This window comes from Macrobrachium nipponense, chromosome 41, assembly GCF_015104395.2.
Source record: "Macrobrachium nipponense isolate FS-2020 chromosome 41, ASM1510439v2, whole genome shotgun sequence".
In the NCBI taxonomy this organism is placed as follows: domain Eukaryota; kingdom Metazoa; phylum Arthropoda; class Malacostraca; order Decapoda; family Palaemonidae; genus Macrobrachium; species Macrobrachium nipponense.
In genome coordinates this window covers 54,906,580-54,922,328 of record NC_061102.1, presented here as the reverse complement: position 1 = coordinate 54,922,328, position 15,749 = coordinate 54,906,580, and the positions used below count along the sequence as shown (strand labels likewise).

Sequence of the window (15,749 nt, the reverse complement as noted above, 5' to 3'; positions counted from 1 at the left end):
CCAGGCGCAAGCCAGGGTCTGGGCTTCATCCAGAGAGATCTATTTCAAAGAAAGCCCTGGTCTTCTTTGGAACAGTGGAATCTCTAAAGCACTTCTTGAGTAACTTGATGATTGTACTTCAACAGCTAAGAATTAAAGCGCTTGAAGTGCGAGCTTTTAAACAATTCTTGTTCTTTCCATACAACTATGTTGTGAGAGACATATTAGCTGTAATAACGGGAGATGCAACTCTGTGTTGACTTCTCTTTGCACGAAGGAGATCAAGTGGGCCTATGAGAGATCCTTCTCTCTTTGTTATACGTGTCCACGGATGCGTTGCTGGGATAGGGAGCCGACACTGATCCTTAACTAGTGAATTAAAAAAATTTTATTTTAACATAAGTGTATTATTTTCTGGGGTTATCTGAAATGAGTTTGGGGATAGCTCTTTTCAAATTAAGCACAAACCCTCATGTTAGGATCAGGTGATCGGGATCGGTGTTGTGCTCCTTAAATTATGCCAATAGGCATTGGTGTATTGTCATGTAAGTGGATAAGACCCCATTGACAAATGACCACTAGATTCTGTCAAGTAAGTGGATAAGACCCCATTGACAGATCTACAAGAACTCTTAGACATAGGTCACATCCTCGCTGAGGCTCTTGAGACGAAGCAGACTACTAGCAATAGCTAGGAAGTCGACCCTTCGTCTAAACACATAGGAACCAAGGTTTTATTTATCTATTACCTACAACGTATGTTGTTTACCTGTCTATTCAGTAATAGCTGTCTTTGACCCTCCACCAATGGTGTGAATCAGCTATGTATATATCTGACAGGTAAGTTGAATGTATAAAAATGATATTATGATACAATAAAGTTTTATACATATGTACTTACCTGGCAGATATATACAATTAAATGGCCCACCCAGCCTCCCCTCAGGAGACAGCTGGAAGAAAAAATATGAATTAGAAAACGGGTATGGTTCCTATTCCCGCCACCCAGCGGCGGGGGGGTAGATCACCTGACCTACCTGCCACGTGTGCCGCGAAATTCGAATTTCTGTCGGGGACGACGGAGTAATAGCTATGTATATATCTGCCAGGTAAGTATATATAAAACTTTATTGTATCATAACAATATCATTTTTCGAGACTTCCAATTTTTTGAAAAATGAAGGTAAATGATTGAATATTACTAGAATATAAGAGTTTTAGCTTACAATTGCGTTTTTCTTCCATTTCGGTAGTCAAAGTTGACCGAAGGTTGAAATTTTGGCACTTACCGTTATTTATATGCAAATATTTCAAAACTGATAAAAGCTACAACCATGAGTTGTTTATTGTTGTATTCTACATAAAATTGTGCACATTTTCATATATAAAACTCTATGTAACGGCTAATATAAAATGGTGCAAAAATTATGTCAAAGTGACAAAATAATTTTTGAGATGTGTTGCTGATGCTTTTTAGTGCGAGAAGAAAGAAATTTGCACTTGCGCGTCTGGGTAACAATTGTAAACAAAACAACAGCTTGATCCGTGAACTTCCAGCATCCCCCAAGGTGCAATTCAAAAGTTTTCGCCTAGTAGGCCTATAACTATTTTTCCGCTAATTTTTTAAAAAACTTTTTTTTCGTCGACGTTTCGTACGTCGGTTCGGCACCCGACAGACAATTTTCGTCAACGTTTAATACGTACAATCAGCGTTAAACGGTTAAGCACATACAGTTAATGTACTTTCAGAAGATGTGATCCCATTCGCAATTATTAAAGATGTTTCACTTCATATGACACATGCATTTCTCTCTCTCTCTTTCTCATAGTTACCCCTCACGCTAGTGCATGATTTTAAATTGATTGAATTTTACCTTCACCCTCTGCAAACATTATGTATGTATACATACATGTTTTCTTTATTTCATTGAATTGTGTACCTACCTTCGTTATAACAGACTTATGAAGTTTACCTAGTAACCAAAGAAAACGTCTTTTACTCTGAGGGAAAAAGAAAATGGCATCCCATGAATTAGGGGTAACGTTAGTATACGTACGAAAACGGATACGTATATACGTAGTAGTTCCTGTAACTATTTTTATGCCAACCAGTTATTTATTTTTTAAGGATAATGTATTAAACTAACTTTTAAATCAAATTACAGTAATAATTTCACTTAAAAGTTAGCTTAATACTTAGGGAGCATGATTACGGTCATATTTAGTGTTCAGACTCTAGAAGTAGGCATTTATTAGCACTTTTAGAGAACATGTCAAACTTACGCAAAACTTCCCCTTATGTGAGGGGGTCTAGAACCTAACCTCACATAAGGTTGGGGCATTACTGTATGCCAAAAAAACTTTTGGTCACAGGATTAATCATTTTTACAGTCTCTGACAATCAAGTAATGTATCAAGCTTAACGCTCTGTACTCTCCATGTTTTCTTTCGCTGCTTTTGATGAAACAATACCTCCTTATTTTTTATGGTGTTTAAACTTGAGTCTAGTCATTAGAAACTACAGTTTTTATACACAATACTCATTTGGGGATTGTGCATGACAGTTAGAAGTTCACCAAATCACAATCACTTTATGATTTTCCTAATAAGCCCCATCCAAAACCCATTTACATTTGACATATATAACACTTGGATTTATGGATAAATAAAATTTTAGCCAAAAATTTTCATTTTATTGGCATAAGTTTCACATTTCTTTCAAAACAAAGCCAATAACATGGTGCTTCTCCAGAGCATAAATTCCTCTTCACTTCTCAGTAAAATCTACTTTTGAGAGACCATCTGCATACTGGAATGCTGGACTATTATTATAATCAGACATATCTAATGCAACTTCACAACTTTCTCTGACAACCCTTGCATTATCACCAACAAATTCTTTAAGCACCTCTACTGCCTCATTTGATGCAATTGATCCAAGAGCTTCAGCAGCTTCATGCCTTACCATTTCGTTTTCATTTTTATCCCTCACAACTGCTGCTAACTCTTGAACAACACTATCACAGCACATCTGACCCAATACGTAACCAATTTCATGACGGAAAAGTGCACTACTGCATTTAAATCCAGCAGAAAGAGCTTTAGCACTTTCTGGTGTATTTAAGTTGCGAAGAGAAAACATGGCTCGATACCTGTCAAATAAAGGAAGGGACTCATCTACCAATCTTTCTCTCAATTTCTCCACATCTGTTTCTGTAGATGGTGGTGTTGGATCAACAGAAGAGAAATTTTCTTCACCTGTGAATTTCTGATTTTTATTTGCTTCATTCTGTAACCACTCAATGCGACCTAGAGCTAATTCACATGTTTCAGCAACTTCCACAACAGGGTCTTTGCTGTAAGAACGGAGGAGCTCCAAGACGCTGGGATCTCCAATAGCTCCTAATGCTTCACCAGCTTCATGGCGAACCATAGGTTCCTGGGATGTATCTTTCAGGACCGTTTCTAGAATTGGTATTGCCCTAGTATCCTTCATTTGACCAAGGCAATAAGCCAGCTCATGCTTTAATAGAGCTGATGGATCGCCAAAGCACTCAGAAATAGCCTTAATTGCCTTTTCTCCACCCAGATTTTTCAAGGTAAAAAGAGCTCGAAAACGTTCTTTGAGAGGACAACTCTGATTTGCCAATACATCTCCAATAGCTTCTATTTTACTGTCAGGCACCATTGTGAAGCTGTAAGGAAAGAGAAAACTTATTAGTGAAAATTATTGATACACATAACAGAAAAATTCTAGCATTACATTTAAACTACAATAATCTCTGAGCTGGAAAAACATTTCATAGCTGTAAAATATGATCTGTTTGTGGGTAGGTTACTTTCTAAAATTTTAAGTTCTATAAAATATATGAGACCTATTAAATCAGCACTGGTACAGAGATATAAAAAAATTATAAGTGTCTAAAATATACCAAATTTTGAAGTACGTAATTTGTATTTTTCCACTTTTATAAAGGGAGTACATTTCAGCATGAAATGGGAGAGTGAGAGAGATTGTTAGCTGGTGGTTCTAACGGGTGATTGGAGGATTATCCCTCAATCACTGAGCAATTTTTTTTTCTTCAGCTTCAAGGGCAAAGCAGGATGGTTGAGGTGGGAACTGTGATAAAAGGCTCTAGAATACCCAGGAATAATACATATTACCTTACAATTTTATATTTGTTCCTACAGTTATATAAACCATTGCAGAGTTGAATCCCACCTGGAAATACCACAATCCCAATTGTGATTGTGAGCAAAGGAAGCAATGACACCTGTAACCTCCTACTTGTCCTGGAATAAGATGACAAGACTAGTAGGGAACTGGGCCCAAGCTGGGTTAGAGAAAATCTCAACCAAGTTGGGGAAAGGATCAGGAAGCATGAAAACCTCCATAAAGGGATTTTGACAAAGGAAAAATCTATTTCTGGGCAAAGACCTGTGTTGCCCAGTGAAATGTCCCTTTAGCACACATTTTTAAGGTATAAATATTGCTATGATACCAGAGAAAAAAGCAAATATGGAAATGCCAGAGTATTCTGGCTCGCTCACCTTATTTAAGGTGTTGGTATGGTTTCTGGGGCGAGTGAAACCACTACCAAAGGTCCTTTGCCATTTAGATTCAGCCTTCTTCAACATCCCTCATCTACAGAGGAGCCGATCTAAGGCCCACTACCCGCTACCGTTACGGCTAGCGCCTCTGACGTCATTCCTGCAGATAGCACCCAAGCTTGGGCCAAGAAAAAAAAGGGGGGTGGGTAAAAAGGAAAGGGTGGGATTTCACTGGGCGACACACAGGTCCTTGCCCAGAAATACATTTTTCCTTCATCAAAATCCCTTTTCTGGGCTCAGCCTGTGTCGCTCCGTGAAATAGTACTAGAGAAATGGCCGTACAAGCTTGGAAAGAGGAAGCACACAACTAAATAAGATGGGATAATCAAAATCAATTAAGGTTAATTGCTATAATCTAGATACAAGGTTACAGAACAAGTAACAACAGAGCAAATTGAACCTTAACACTAATCAAATATACATAAAGATAACAGTTATATATAACTACACAGTAAGACTAAATGCAAACAGGAACTAGTCCTAGATCCAAAACATATGGAAATTATAACAAGTATATACAAAATGTGGCATCCAAGGTACAGTACGACTACAATGATGACTGAGCTACAGCAAGAATGCTAGCGAGGCAGGTAGGAAAGAGAGATGTAAGGAGAGACATAGGAAAAACTACTTACTACTAAGTTAAGCAGTGTCAGGGGAAACTGTGTTTCCGGCTGCCACTGCTGGAAATTTAAGGGCTTCTAAGGACTTAAGATAATGGCGTTTGAATACTGTCGGAGATTTCCAGCCTGTGTACTTCTTCAGGTCATCAAAATTCCTGTGTTGAAAATAATTAATAGAGGTAGCTACTGCCCTAACATCATGTACCTGTGGGAAGGACTGTGGGTTGGCCTGTTTTATAAAGTATAAAATCTGTTGCCTAATTCCTTTTAAGGAAATGGTGCCTCCCTTTTCTCTAATGAACAGAGGGCCTGAAGATATCAGGGCAGTTCTACTTAGATATGCTTTTAGTGAAGTAACTGGACATAAGGACGGGTCCTGTGGAAGTGGGACAATTTTCCAAGGGGCCCATCTATCCAGTGGGTTCTCATTCTTAGCTAGAAATTGGCGATCTGGAGAAAGTAACACTTCTCCTGAAGGGAGAAACTCTATATGATCTGATTCTCTACATAGAGCCGACAGTTCGGATATTCTGGCTCCTGAGGCCAAACTTATTAGGAATAATTTTTTCCTTAAGAGAGCTATATAGTCATATGAGTCATTATTAGTGTCCGAGGCCAATTTAAGGACACAGACTTGGGCCTCTTGGATGGTCTGAGTCTAGCGCAAGCCTTGGGGATAGATGAAAAATATGAATCTGTTAGGTCTATTATGAATCTAAACTGGAAGATCTTCTTAAGGGCAGACTTAGTAGTAGTAATAGTACTAGCTGCTAAACCTTTTTCAAATAGTGCTGAAAAAGGATATGGCCAGATTCGTGGTCATGGTTTGTGCATTAGAGTCCCTCAGGAATAGCTAGTTTTTTAACTGCTGAATCGTATTGGGGCAAGGTCAATTCTCGTTTATCAGATTCTAAGAACAAGATGTTCTGGGGATCGATATTACCATCCCTCTGTGCTGCAAACTTCATGAAGTCCATAAAGTTAGGGCTTTCTGAATTCCTGAGGAAGCGAACACAGTCCGCGTTTGTACTTGTTGTGATAGTTTGGGATTGGGAATCCGTTGAGGTCGGAGTCCCAATTCCAGTAGAAGCGGGAACCAATTGCTCTTGGGCCAATTGGGGGCTATTAGAGCAATGTGACCTTTGAACGTCCTGAGTTTGTTCAGGACTTTCAAGAGAAGATTCACTGGAGGAAAGAGGTAAATCTTCTTCCACACATTCCAATCTATAGCCATAGCATCCATGGCATAAGCCAGAGGGTCCAGGTTGGGGGCCACATAACAAGGGAGTTTGTGGTTCGATTCGGTGGCGAAGAGATCTACCTGAAGCCCCGGTACTAGTTGACAGACCCAACTGAATGACTCCTTGTCCAGGGACCACTCCGACTCCAGCGGAACTGAACGTGATAGCGCATCCGCTACCACGTTTCTTACCCCTGCTAGATGAGTGGCTGACAGGTGCCATTTGTTCCTGTCTGCTCGTGAAAATATGGCTGTCATGACATAGTTCACGTGGCTCGACTTGGAGCCTCCCCTGTTGATGCAGTGTACAGTGGTCCCCCCGTATTCGCGGGGGATGCGTACCAGACCCCCCCGCGAATAGTTAGAATCCGCGAATGTTTGGAACCCCCCTCTAAAAATGCTCATAAACTCCTATCCTAAACATGTAAACACCAAAGTATCCCTAAAAAAAACCATCCTTCATCAAATATACATAAAAATATCCTATATGGTTCATATTAATCTTTGAAATATTATTAATACTGTTTTAAAGTAAATCTTACATTTTATGTTTATACATAAATACATACTATGTATGTACTGAATGACTTAGTTACGTATGTGAAAATAATTCAGTCCCCCCATAAGTATTCAGTCATGCACGTTTTCTTTCATACTGTTACTATTTGAGACATCCATTTTCTTTTTACAAATGTCTACTTAAAGTATTATCCTACATCAAATATACCATTGAATTGGTATTATTAATATCATTTTAAAGTAATCTTATACATTTTTACCATTAGAAATATTTAAAACAGCCAATAGCACAGAGAGAGAGAGAGAGAGAGAGAGAGAGAGAGAGAGAGAGAGAGAGAGAGCAGAGAGAGAGAGGGTTGTCCTTATTTAAAAGAGATGAAATGGATAATTATTGTACTTCTTTAAAATACTATCACATGAATTTTGAGATTTTTAGTTTATATTATTATTAGTGATATTAATACTGCACATACCATAGAAATGATCATATATCAGCAAAGAGAAAGAGAGCAAGAATCAATGACCTTAGAGGCAACACTGGATACAGTTGGAACCAGCCACAGCTGGCTACTAACAAGACACTTTAGTATTTTCTTTAATGAATTTATATTATTGCGTTATTAATATTGATATTTGAAAATTAGTAAATCATCATCCCAAAAAAATACATCGCTTTAGCGAGAGAGAGAGAGAGAGACGAGAGAGAGAGAGAGAGAGATGAGAGAGAGGAGAGAGAGAGAGAGATAATGAGTACCGATTTGTAAAATACTTTCTACATATTTTTGTAATACAGTTATTACTAGTAGTATTATTATTTGAAAATATTATATTACGCATATGTACCATAAAAATCTCTCATCTAGTAGAGAAGAGAGAGAGAGTAGAGACGAGAGAGAGAGAGAGAGAGAGAGAGAGAGAGAGGGGTGGAAATTTCATGCCCACTTGATGACAGCAACAAATCAGCTCCTTCCCCCTCCGGTCACTTGATACGTATATCTGAGTTTTTTTAGAAAGAAACTGACTGGGATTTCCTTCATTCTTCCATAATTTTTTAAATTTATAAGCAAAAATCTTACTAATTCACTGTGGTATTTTCTTTAATGAATTGATATTATTGCTGTATAAATTAATATTATTTGAAAATAGTAAATCATTTATTTATCATACAAAAAAACATACATCTTTGTAGTAGAGAGAGAGAGAGAGAGAGAGAGAGAATTATTATTTTTATTATGTGATATTTAAATTTATTAAACTTACTAATACAGTATTAATCAAAATTAATATTTGAAAATTAGTAAATTATTTTTGTATCATAAAAATGTATTTAGTCATGAAAATAAACAAAAAAAAAACATCAAAAATACACTAAGTAGTGATTATTTTCGTCGGAAAATTCCGCGAATGGGCGAGTCCGTCCGCGAATAATTTCTAGATAGGTTCCAAAGAAAAATCCGCGAATGTGTGAGTCCGCGAATCCGGAGAACGCGAATACGGGGGTCCACTGTACTACTACTGCACTGTCCAGCACCAGCTTGATGAGATTTCTTGGCTGGATGAAACTTTTTCAGGGTGAGGAACACTACCATAGCTTCCAGTACATTGATATGAAGCTGGCAGAATGGTAGGGACCAGGTTCCCTGTACCATTTTGTACTGTGAGTAACCGCCCCAGCCGCTTAGAGATGCATCTGTGTGGATCACTAAGGCCGGCGGAGGGAATTGCAGCAGAATTGTCTTTGACAAATTCTTGATCTCCGTCCACGGGTGGAGTCTCTTCCGTAAGATCGCCGGGATAGGTGGTAGTTTGTCCTGGGATCTCTTGTTTGCTCTTGATCGCCAAACCCGGTTTATGTCCTTTAGTCTGGCTTTCAGAAGAACGTCCGTTACTGAAGCGAATTGGAGAGAACCCAAGATTCTTTCTTGGATCCTCTGGGACGTCTGTTTGCACTTGAGAAATTGTCTGGTTGCTTTGGCTATTTCTCTCCTTTTCAACGGCAGAATTGATAGTGTGTGGGAGTTCAAGTCCCATTGAATTCCTAGCCACTGGAAGCGGGACTCCGGTGTTAGTCAGGTCTTGGTTCTGTTTATCTGGAAGCCTAGATGTTCCAGAAACTGGATTACTTTGACAGTTGCTTTGCGACATGCTTCAATGCTTGTGGCCCACATGAGCCAATCGTCCAGATAAGCTACTAGCATTATTCCTTGAGACCTTAGTTCTTGAACAACTGTCTCCGCCAATTTTGTAAATACCCTGGGGGCTATGTTGAGCCCGAATGGCATTACTTTGAAGGAGTAGGCCTGTTTTCCTAGTCTGAAGCCTAGAAACAGGCGGAAGTGCCTTGCTACTGGAACATGATAGTAGGCATCTGTAAGATCTCTAGAGGTGGTGATGGCCCCACGGGGAAGTAAGGTCCACACCTGCGAAACGGTCAGCATCCGGAACTTGTCGCAGTGAATGAACAAGTTCAGACGGGACAGTCTAGAATTATTCTTCACTTGTTTGAGTCTTTCTTTGGCACGCTGAACAAACGACCTTGAAATTTTAAATGCTTGACTCTTGACACTACTTCTTTTTGAAGGAGTTCTTGAGAATACTCTACCAATTCCACTGTTGGTTCCTGTTAAAAGGTGTTGGATGGAGGGGGACCTTTGAGCCAACTCCATCCTAGACCTTTGGACACAATGCTTTGGGCCCACTTGCTGAACCTCCAACGGTGACGAAAGAGGAACAGTCTCCCTCCTACCTGGGGATTCTCACTGGTTTGAGGAAGGGCGTGCACCACGTCCTCCTTGGGAACCCTTGCCTCGGTTGGTGGCTCTTCCGCCACCTCGTTGACGGAAGGCGCCTCTAGCTCTGCTACCCCTGCCAAACCTGTTGAAGGCTTGAAACGACTGGTTTTCAAACACCGGGTTGTAAGCAGGGGAGACAGTATAAGAGGCTGAAGCCTGTGCCTGTTGCAGCGCTTGTGTCAGCAGCACAAACTGCTGTTGTGGCTGCGCCTTAGAGGTTGAAGGTTGCGGTACCTGAGATACCGGAACCGCTTGTACCAGAGTCTGTTGTTGAGGGGCCTGGAAGGGCTGGAACTTCCAAGGCTTCTTCTTTGACTTGGGATTTGATCCGGCGGACTCCGGTTTCCGTTTGGAGACAAGTCCCCAGCGAACCCTTAGGCTCTGGTTGAACCTGACCGCCTCGCAGTGCACTTCGTTCACTACCGAGGCCGGGAAGAGGTCAGAGCCCCATATGGATGAGGCTAATAGCTTGTTGGGCTCGTGGCGGATCGTGGCCTCCGCCAGCACACGTTTCCTACAATTTCGTCTAGCTATGACGAAATCATACAAGTCACATTGCATTGAGTACAATAGTGACTTGGCGATGATCTTAAATAACGGTTCTTCTCCGTAGATTAGAGCCGATACTTCTGTCATAACTAGCGAGTTGAGGGACCTGCAAAGCCTCATCCTGGCGTCATACTCAGTTTGAATGAGGTTTTCTGATAGCCTGGGTAACCTATCGCTAAATAGTGTGATGGCGCAGTCCGGCTTTAGCTTACCTACAGAAAAGGTGGCCGGAAGATCTACCCAGTAATCATCAGTTCCGGGGAGCAGGAGGGAAGTCGGTTCTGTCTCCCGGAGCTGGGGCATAGGCTCGTCCTTCATTGCTGCCTGCAATGTCAATTCTGCCACCTTAGACGTGAACGGGATGGGCATTTCTTCGTCTACGGTGAAGATTGTGAACGGGCTCTTGAATGCCGTAACCCTGGTATTAGTGCATTGCCACTCCTCCAGGTTACGCAACCATGCCTGCTGGGCCTGGTCCCGGATAAGAAATGATATTGTTATGTTACAATAAAGTTTCATACATACTTACCTGGCAGATATATACATAGCTAAGACTCCGTCGTCCCCGACAGAAATTCAAATTTCGCGCCACTCGCTACAGGTAGGTCAGGTGATCTACCGGCCTGCCCTGGGCGGCAGGACTAGGAACCATCCCCGTTTTCTATCATATTTTCTCTCTTCCACCTGTCTCCTGCGGGGAGGCTGGGTGGGCCTTTAATTGTATATATCTGCCAGGTAAGTATGTATGAAACTTTATTGTAACATAACAATATCATTTTCATACAATCAACTTACCTGTCAGATATATACATAGCTGATTGGCACCTTTCGGTGGAGGGTAAGAGACAGCTACTATATGGAATAGACAGGTAAACAACATATGTTGTAGGTATAAATAAAACCTTGGTTCCTACCTGATAGGTGGTAGACTTCGTGGGTGTTTGCCCAGTAGTCTGCATCACCTCAAGAAACTTTAGCGAGATATATGATCTATGGCCAAGAGTTCTTGTGGGTCTGCCGATGGGGTCTTATCCGCTTACTCGGCAGAGCCTGAAAGGACTTTGTCAATGGGTGCTGATCCACTTATATGACAATACACCTTATGAAGGAGCACACAACCAATCCCGACCACCTGATCCTAACCATATGTTAGAACTAAGGATTGTTCCGAGTTATCCACCCCGAACTCGTCACAACAACCGTAACTCAAAACCATTACGCACACATACATAATTCTAAAAAAAAATTATAACTCATCTAATTAGATATGACAAGATTCTCTTACTGAAACAACATAGACGGCCGCCCGTGCTAAACCAAGTCCTCCATTGTTCGAAGAGATTCCAGACCACATCTAAAACAAAAAGAAGAAAAAGTATATACTTTTAAAGGAAGGATTGGTGTCGGCTCCCGTACCCAGAATCGTATCCGCCGATACGAACGGTCATAGAGAAAAACACTTCTCATATGTCCACGACACACAATACTGAGTTGCATCTCCAAAATGTCGTATCTATGATGTTTTTAAGCGACATATTCTTATGAAACGAGAGAGACGTCGCTACTGCTCTCACTTCATGAGCTTTAACTTTCAAGTCGTAACTGTTCGTCAGAACAGACCTTATGCGCGTCTGTAATGACGTTCCTCACAAAGAATGCCAGAGCATTCTTGGACATCAGTCTTGTGGGGTCTTTTACCGCGCACCAAAGACCTTGTCTAGAGCCTCCCATCTGATGCTTTCTCTGAATGTAAAACTTAGAGCTCTTACAGGGCATAGAGATCTTTCTGCTTCTCTTCCTACGAGACTCGATATGCCTTTTGACTTCAAATGACTTAGGCCAAGGATTCGAGGATTCTCATTCTTAGCTAAAAACAGCGTCTTAAACGAGCAAATAGCTGAGTCTCCCTTGAAACCTACTTTATCTTGCAGAGCATGTAATTCACTAACTCTCTTTGCCGTAGCTAAAGATAATAGGAATAGGCATTTTCTGGTGATGTCTCGAAAGGAAGCCAGATGAGGAGGTTTCGGACATCTTTCAGAAGAAAGAAACTTGAGAGGAATCCCACGTATAGGTTCCAGTTTCGGAGGGTAACCGGGTTTTCCTTCGACTTTGAAGTCTCAAATGACCGTATGAGATCGTGGAGATCTTTATTATCTGCCAGATCTAATCCTCTATTCCTGAAGACAGCCGAGAGCATACTTCTGTATCCCTTTATTGTGGATACAGCTAGATGAGATTGCTCTCTCAGGAATAGAAGGAAATCAGCAATTTCCGCTATAGAGGTAGTGGAGGAGGACAACTTCTTTAGATCTACACCACCTTCTAAAAACCTCCCACTTCGATTGATATACTTTCGTAGTGGAGGTTCTGCGTGCTCTCGCGATCGCGCTTGCAACTCCGCGAGAAAACCCTCTCGCTCTGACGAGTCTTTCGATAGTCGAAAGGCAGTCAGAGCGAGAGCGGGGAGGTTTTGATGGTACCTCTTGAAGTGTGGTTGTCTGAGAAGATCCGTCCTTCTTGGTAGGGATCTTGGAAAGTCTACGATCCACTCTACCACCTCCGTGAACCAATCTTGGGCTGGCCAAAAGGGGGCTATCAATGTCATCCTCGTCTCCTTTGACGCCACAAACTTTTTTATTACTAATCCCAGGATTTTGAATGGAGGAAAAGCATATACGTCTACTCGAGACCAATCTAGCAGGAAGGCGTCTACCATAAGAGCTCTTGGATCTTCCACGACCGAGCAAAAGACTGCCAGCCTTTTGGAAATGAATGTGGCGAAGAGATCCACATGAGGAGTCCCCCACAGCGACCAGAGATCTTGACACACTTCCTCGTGTAGGGTCCACTCTGTATGAAGGACCTGGTTCCTCCTGCTGAGTCTGTCCGCCCTCACATTCTTTACTCCCTGCACGAACCTTGTCAGAAGGGAGATGTTCCTGTGAGACGTCCACAGCAAAAGGTCTCTCGTCAGTTCGTAAAGGAACGAGGAGTGAGTCCCTCCCTGTTTTCGAATGTAGGCAAGTGCGGTGGTGTTGTCCACGTTTACTTGCACTACTTTGTTCGACACCAGAGGTTCTAGACCTCTTCCAAAGCCAGATGCACGGCGAAGAGCTCTTTGCGTTTATGTGCCAAGTCACCTGTGCTGGTTCCCAGGTGCCTGACCACCTCCTTCGAGCCTAATGTTGCTCCCCAACCTTTCTCCGACGCGTCGGAGTACAACACTAGGTCTGGGTTCTGTGTCCTTAGAGAGATCCCTTTGTTCTCTTCCAGAGGGGGCAACCACCATTCCAGGTGCGATCTTATCTCCACTGGAATGGGAAAGACGTCCGAAAGTTGTCCAGTTTTCCAACTCCAAGACTTCTTGAGGAAGAATTGAAGCGGACGTAAATGAAGTCTTCCTAGCGGGAAGAACTGTTAGAGCGAGGAAGGGTCCCTAGAAGGCTCAACCATTCCCTCGCCGACGTATGTTCCTTCCTTAAGAAGAGGAGAGACTATTACCGCAAACCTTTTGCGATTCTCTCTTGCGAAGGAAATACTCGAAAACCCCGAGAATCCATCCGAATCCCCAGATAGACTAAGTCCTGTCTGGGGGTCAGCTGCGACTTCTCGAGGTTCACGAGCAATCCCAACGCTTTGATCAGATCTAAAGTTAACTTCAGGTCCTCCAAGCACTGTCTCTCTGATCTGGCCCTGATGAGCCAGTCGTCCAGATACAGAGAGATGTTTACTCCTTTGAGGTGAAGAAACCTCGCCACATTCTTCATCAGGTTTGTGAGACCTGAGGAGCTGTGGACAGGCCGAAACACAAGGCTCTGAACTGAAAGATCCTTCCCCCCGTCATGAAACGGAGGTACTTCTTCGATGAAGGGTGGTATTCGGGACGTGAAAGTAGGCGTCCTGGAGATCTAGAGACACCATCCAATCTCCTTGTCGTAATGACGCCAGGACTGAAGCAGAAGTCTCCATGGAGAACTTCTCCTTCTGAACAAATTTGTTCAGAGAGCTGACGTCCAGTACTGGTCTCCAGCCTCCCGAGGCTTTCGCAACCAGAAAAAACGGCGATTGTAAAACCCGGGGAGTTTTGAGCTAGTATAGTTCTATCGCTATCTTGTCCCCACATTTGTTCCACCATCGATCGAAGAGTATCCCTCAGCACAGGATCCTTGTACTTGGCTGTTAGTTCCCTTGGTATTGACGTTAGGGGAGGAGTGTTCAGGAAAGGGATACGATATCCCTTCCTTATTATAGCCAACGATGACGCGTCTGTGTTTATAAGTGTCCAGGCCTCCACAAATCCCAGGAGCCTGGCACCTACTGGTGCTTGGAGGAGAGAAGCTTCATTTTCCTTTTTAAAGGGACGAAAGGCAGACCTACCTCTCTTCTCCGGAGCCTTCCTTCTTGCGGGAGGTCTGGAGGTTCGGACCACCTCGAAAGGGCTGAACCGATGTACTCGGTCCTTTCTTGTCCGATGTAGAAGCAGGTTTCTTCTTCCTTGCTGACTGCGTTAGAAGATCCTAGTCGCCTTCTCAGTTAATGAATGAGCAAACGTCCTTCACCAAACTGAGACGGGAACAACAAAAAGTTCAGACAAAAGGCGAATACAGCAGCGCTGCCCTCTGAGCGCGTGAGACTGCCTTGTTTAAAAAGGCACCATATACCGTTCCTCTTCTTTTAGAAGACCTGCTCCAAACAAAGAGGAGATTTCAAAAGAGCCATCCTGTACCGCTTTGTCTATACAAGACAATATGCACAAAGGGCTTCCGGTTCGATTCCTTCCGAATCATGGGCTTTCTTGGACATCACCCCAAGGGACCAATCTAAGAAGTTGAAAAACTTCCAATACATGAAAGAGTCCCTTGAGGAGATGGTCCAGTTCAGAAATGCCCCACGTAATCCGTGCGAGTTGAGACCTTGTCGACGTGAAGCGTCAACTAAGGTCGAAAAGTCTGCTTCTGACGTAGACGGGAGAGCAATACCCATATTCTCTCCCGTCTGATACCAAATGCCTCTTTTACCAGCTAGTCTCGCTGGAGGCATGCAGAAGACCGTTCTTACTAAGTCCTTCTTAGACTTCATCCACGAGTCTAAGGATTGTAGAGCCCTCTTCATGAAATGGTGGGCTTTCATTTTGAGAAAAACGAAGACCCTTCTTTTCGTCTTAGCACTCGAAAACAGAGAGCGCGGAGAAGGAGGAGCGGCAGGAGTCAATTCGTCTCCATACTCCTCTAGAAGCAAGGCAGTCAAAACTTTTATAGTCGACAGTCCTTCTCTTCCTTGATATTCTTCATCCGAGTTTCCTTCCAACTCGGGATCTAAATGAGCTCTCCGCTCCCACCTCTGTACGTTCCTCCTCTGGAGGAGACAAACTCCCTAATAGGAGAGGGGCTAAGGGAATGATATTCTTTCCTCTTCCCCACTTTAATAGCCTTG

General features: G+C 42.4%; 2 protein-coding genes across 2 annotated transcripts in view; both read right to left on the bottom strand.

Moving 5' to 3' along the window:
- Positions 1-15,749, bottom strand: part of LOC135212771 (decapping and exoribonuclease protein-like) — a 202,819-nt gene that overhangs the window by 154,265 nt on the left and 32,805 nt on the right. The gene's annotated exons all lie outside the window — the stretch shown is intronic.
- The window catches only part of LOC135212772 (deoxyhypusine hydroxylase-like), a 45,564-nt gene continuing 32,473 nt past the window's right edge, over positions 2,659-15,749 (bottom strand). The window contains exon 2 of the mRNA XM_064246543.1: positions 2,659-3,674. Coding sequence (XP_064102613.1) covers positions 2,747-3,667 — 921 coding nt within the window. The 5' untranslated portion in view covers positions 3,668-3,674 and the 3' untranslated portion in view covers positions 2,659-2,746. The remainder of the gene's footprint in view (positions 3,675-15,749) is intronic.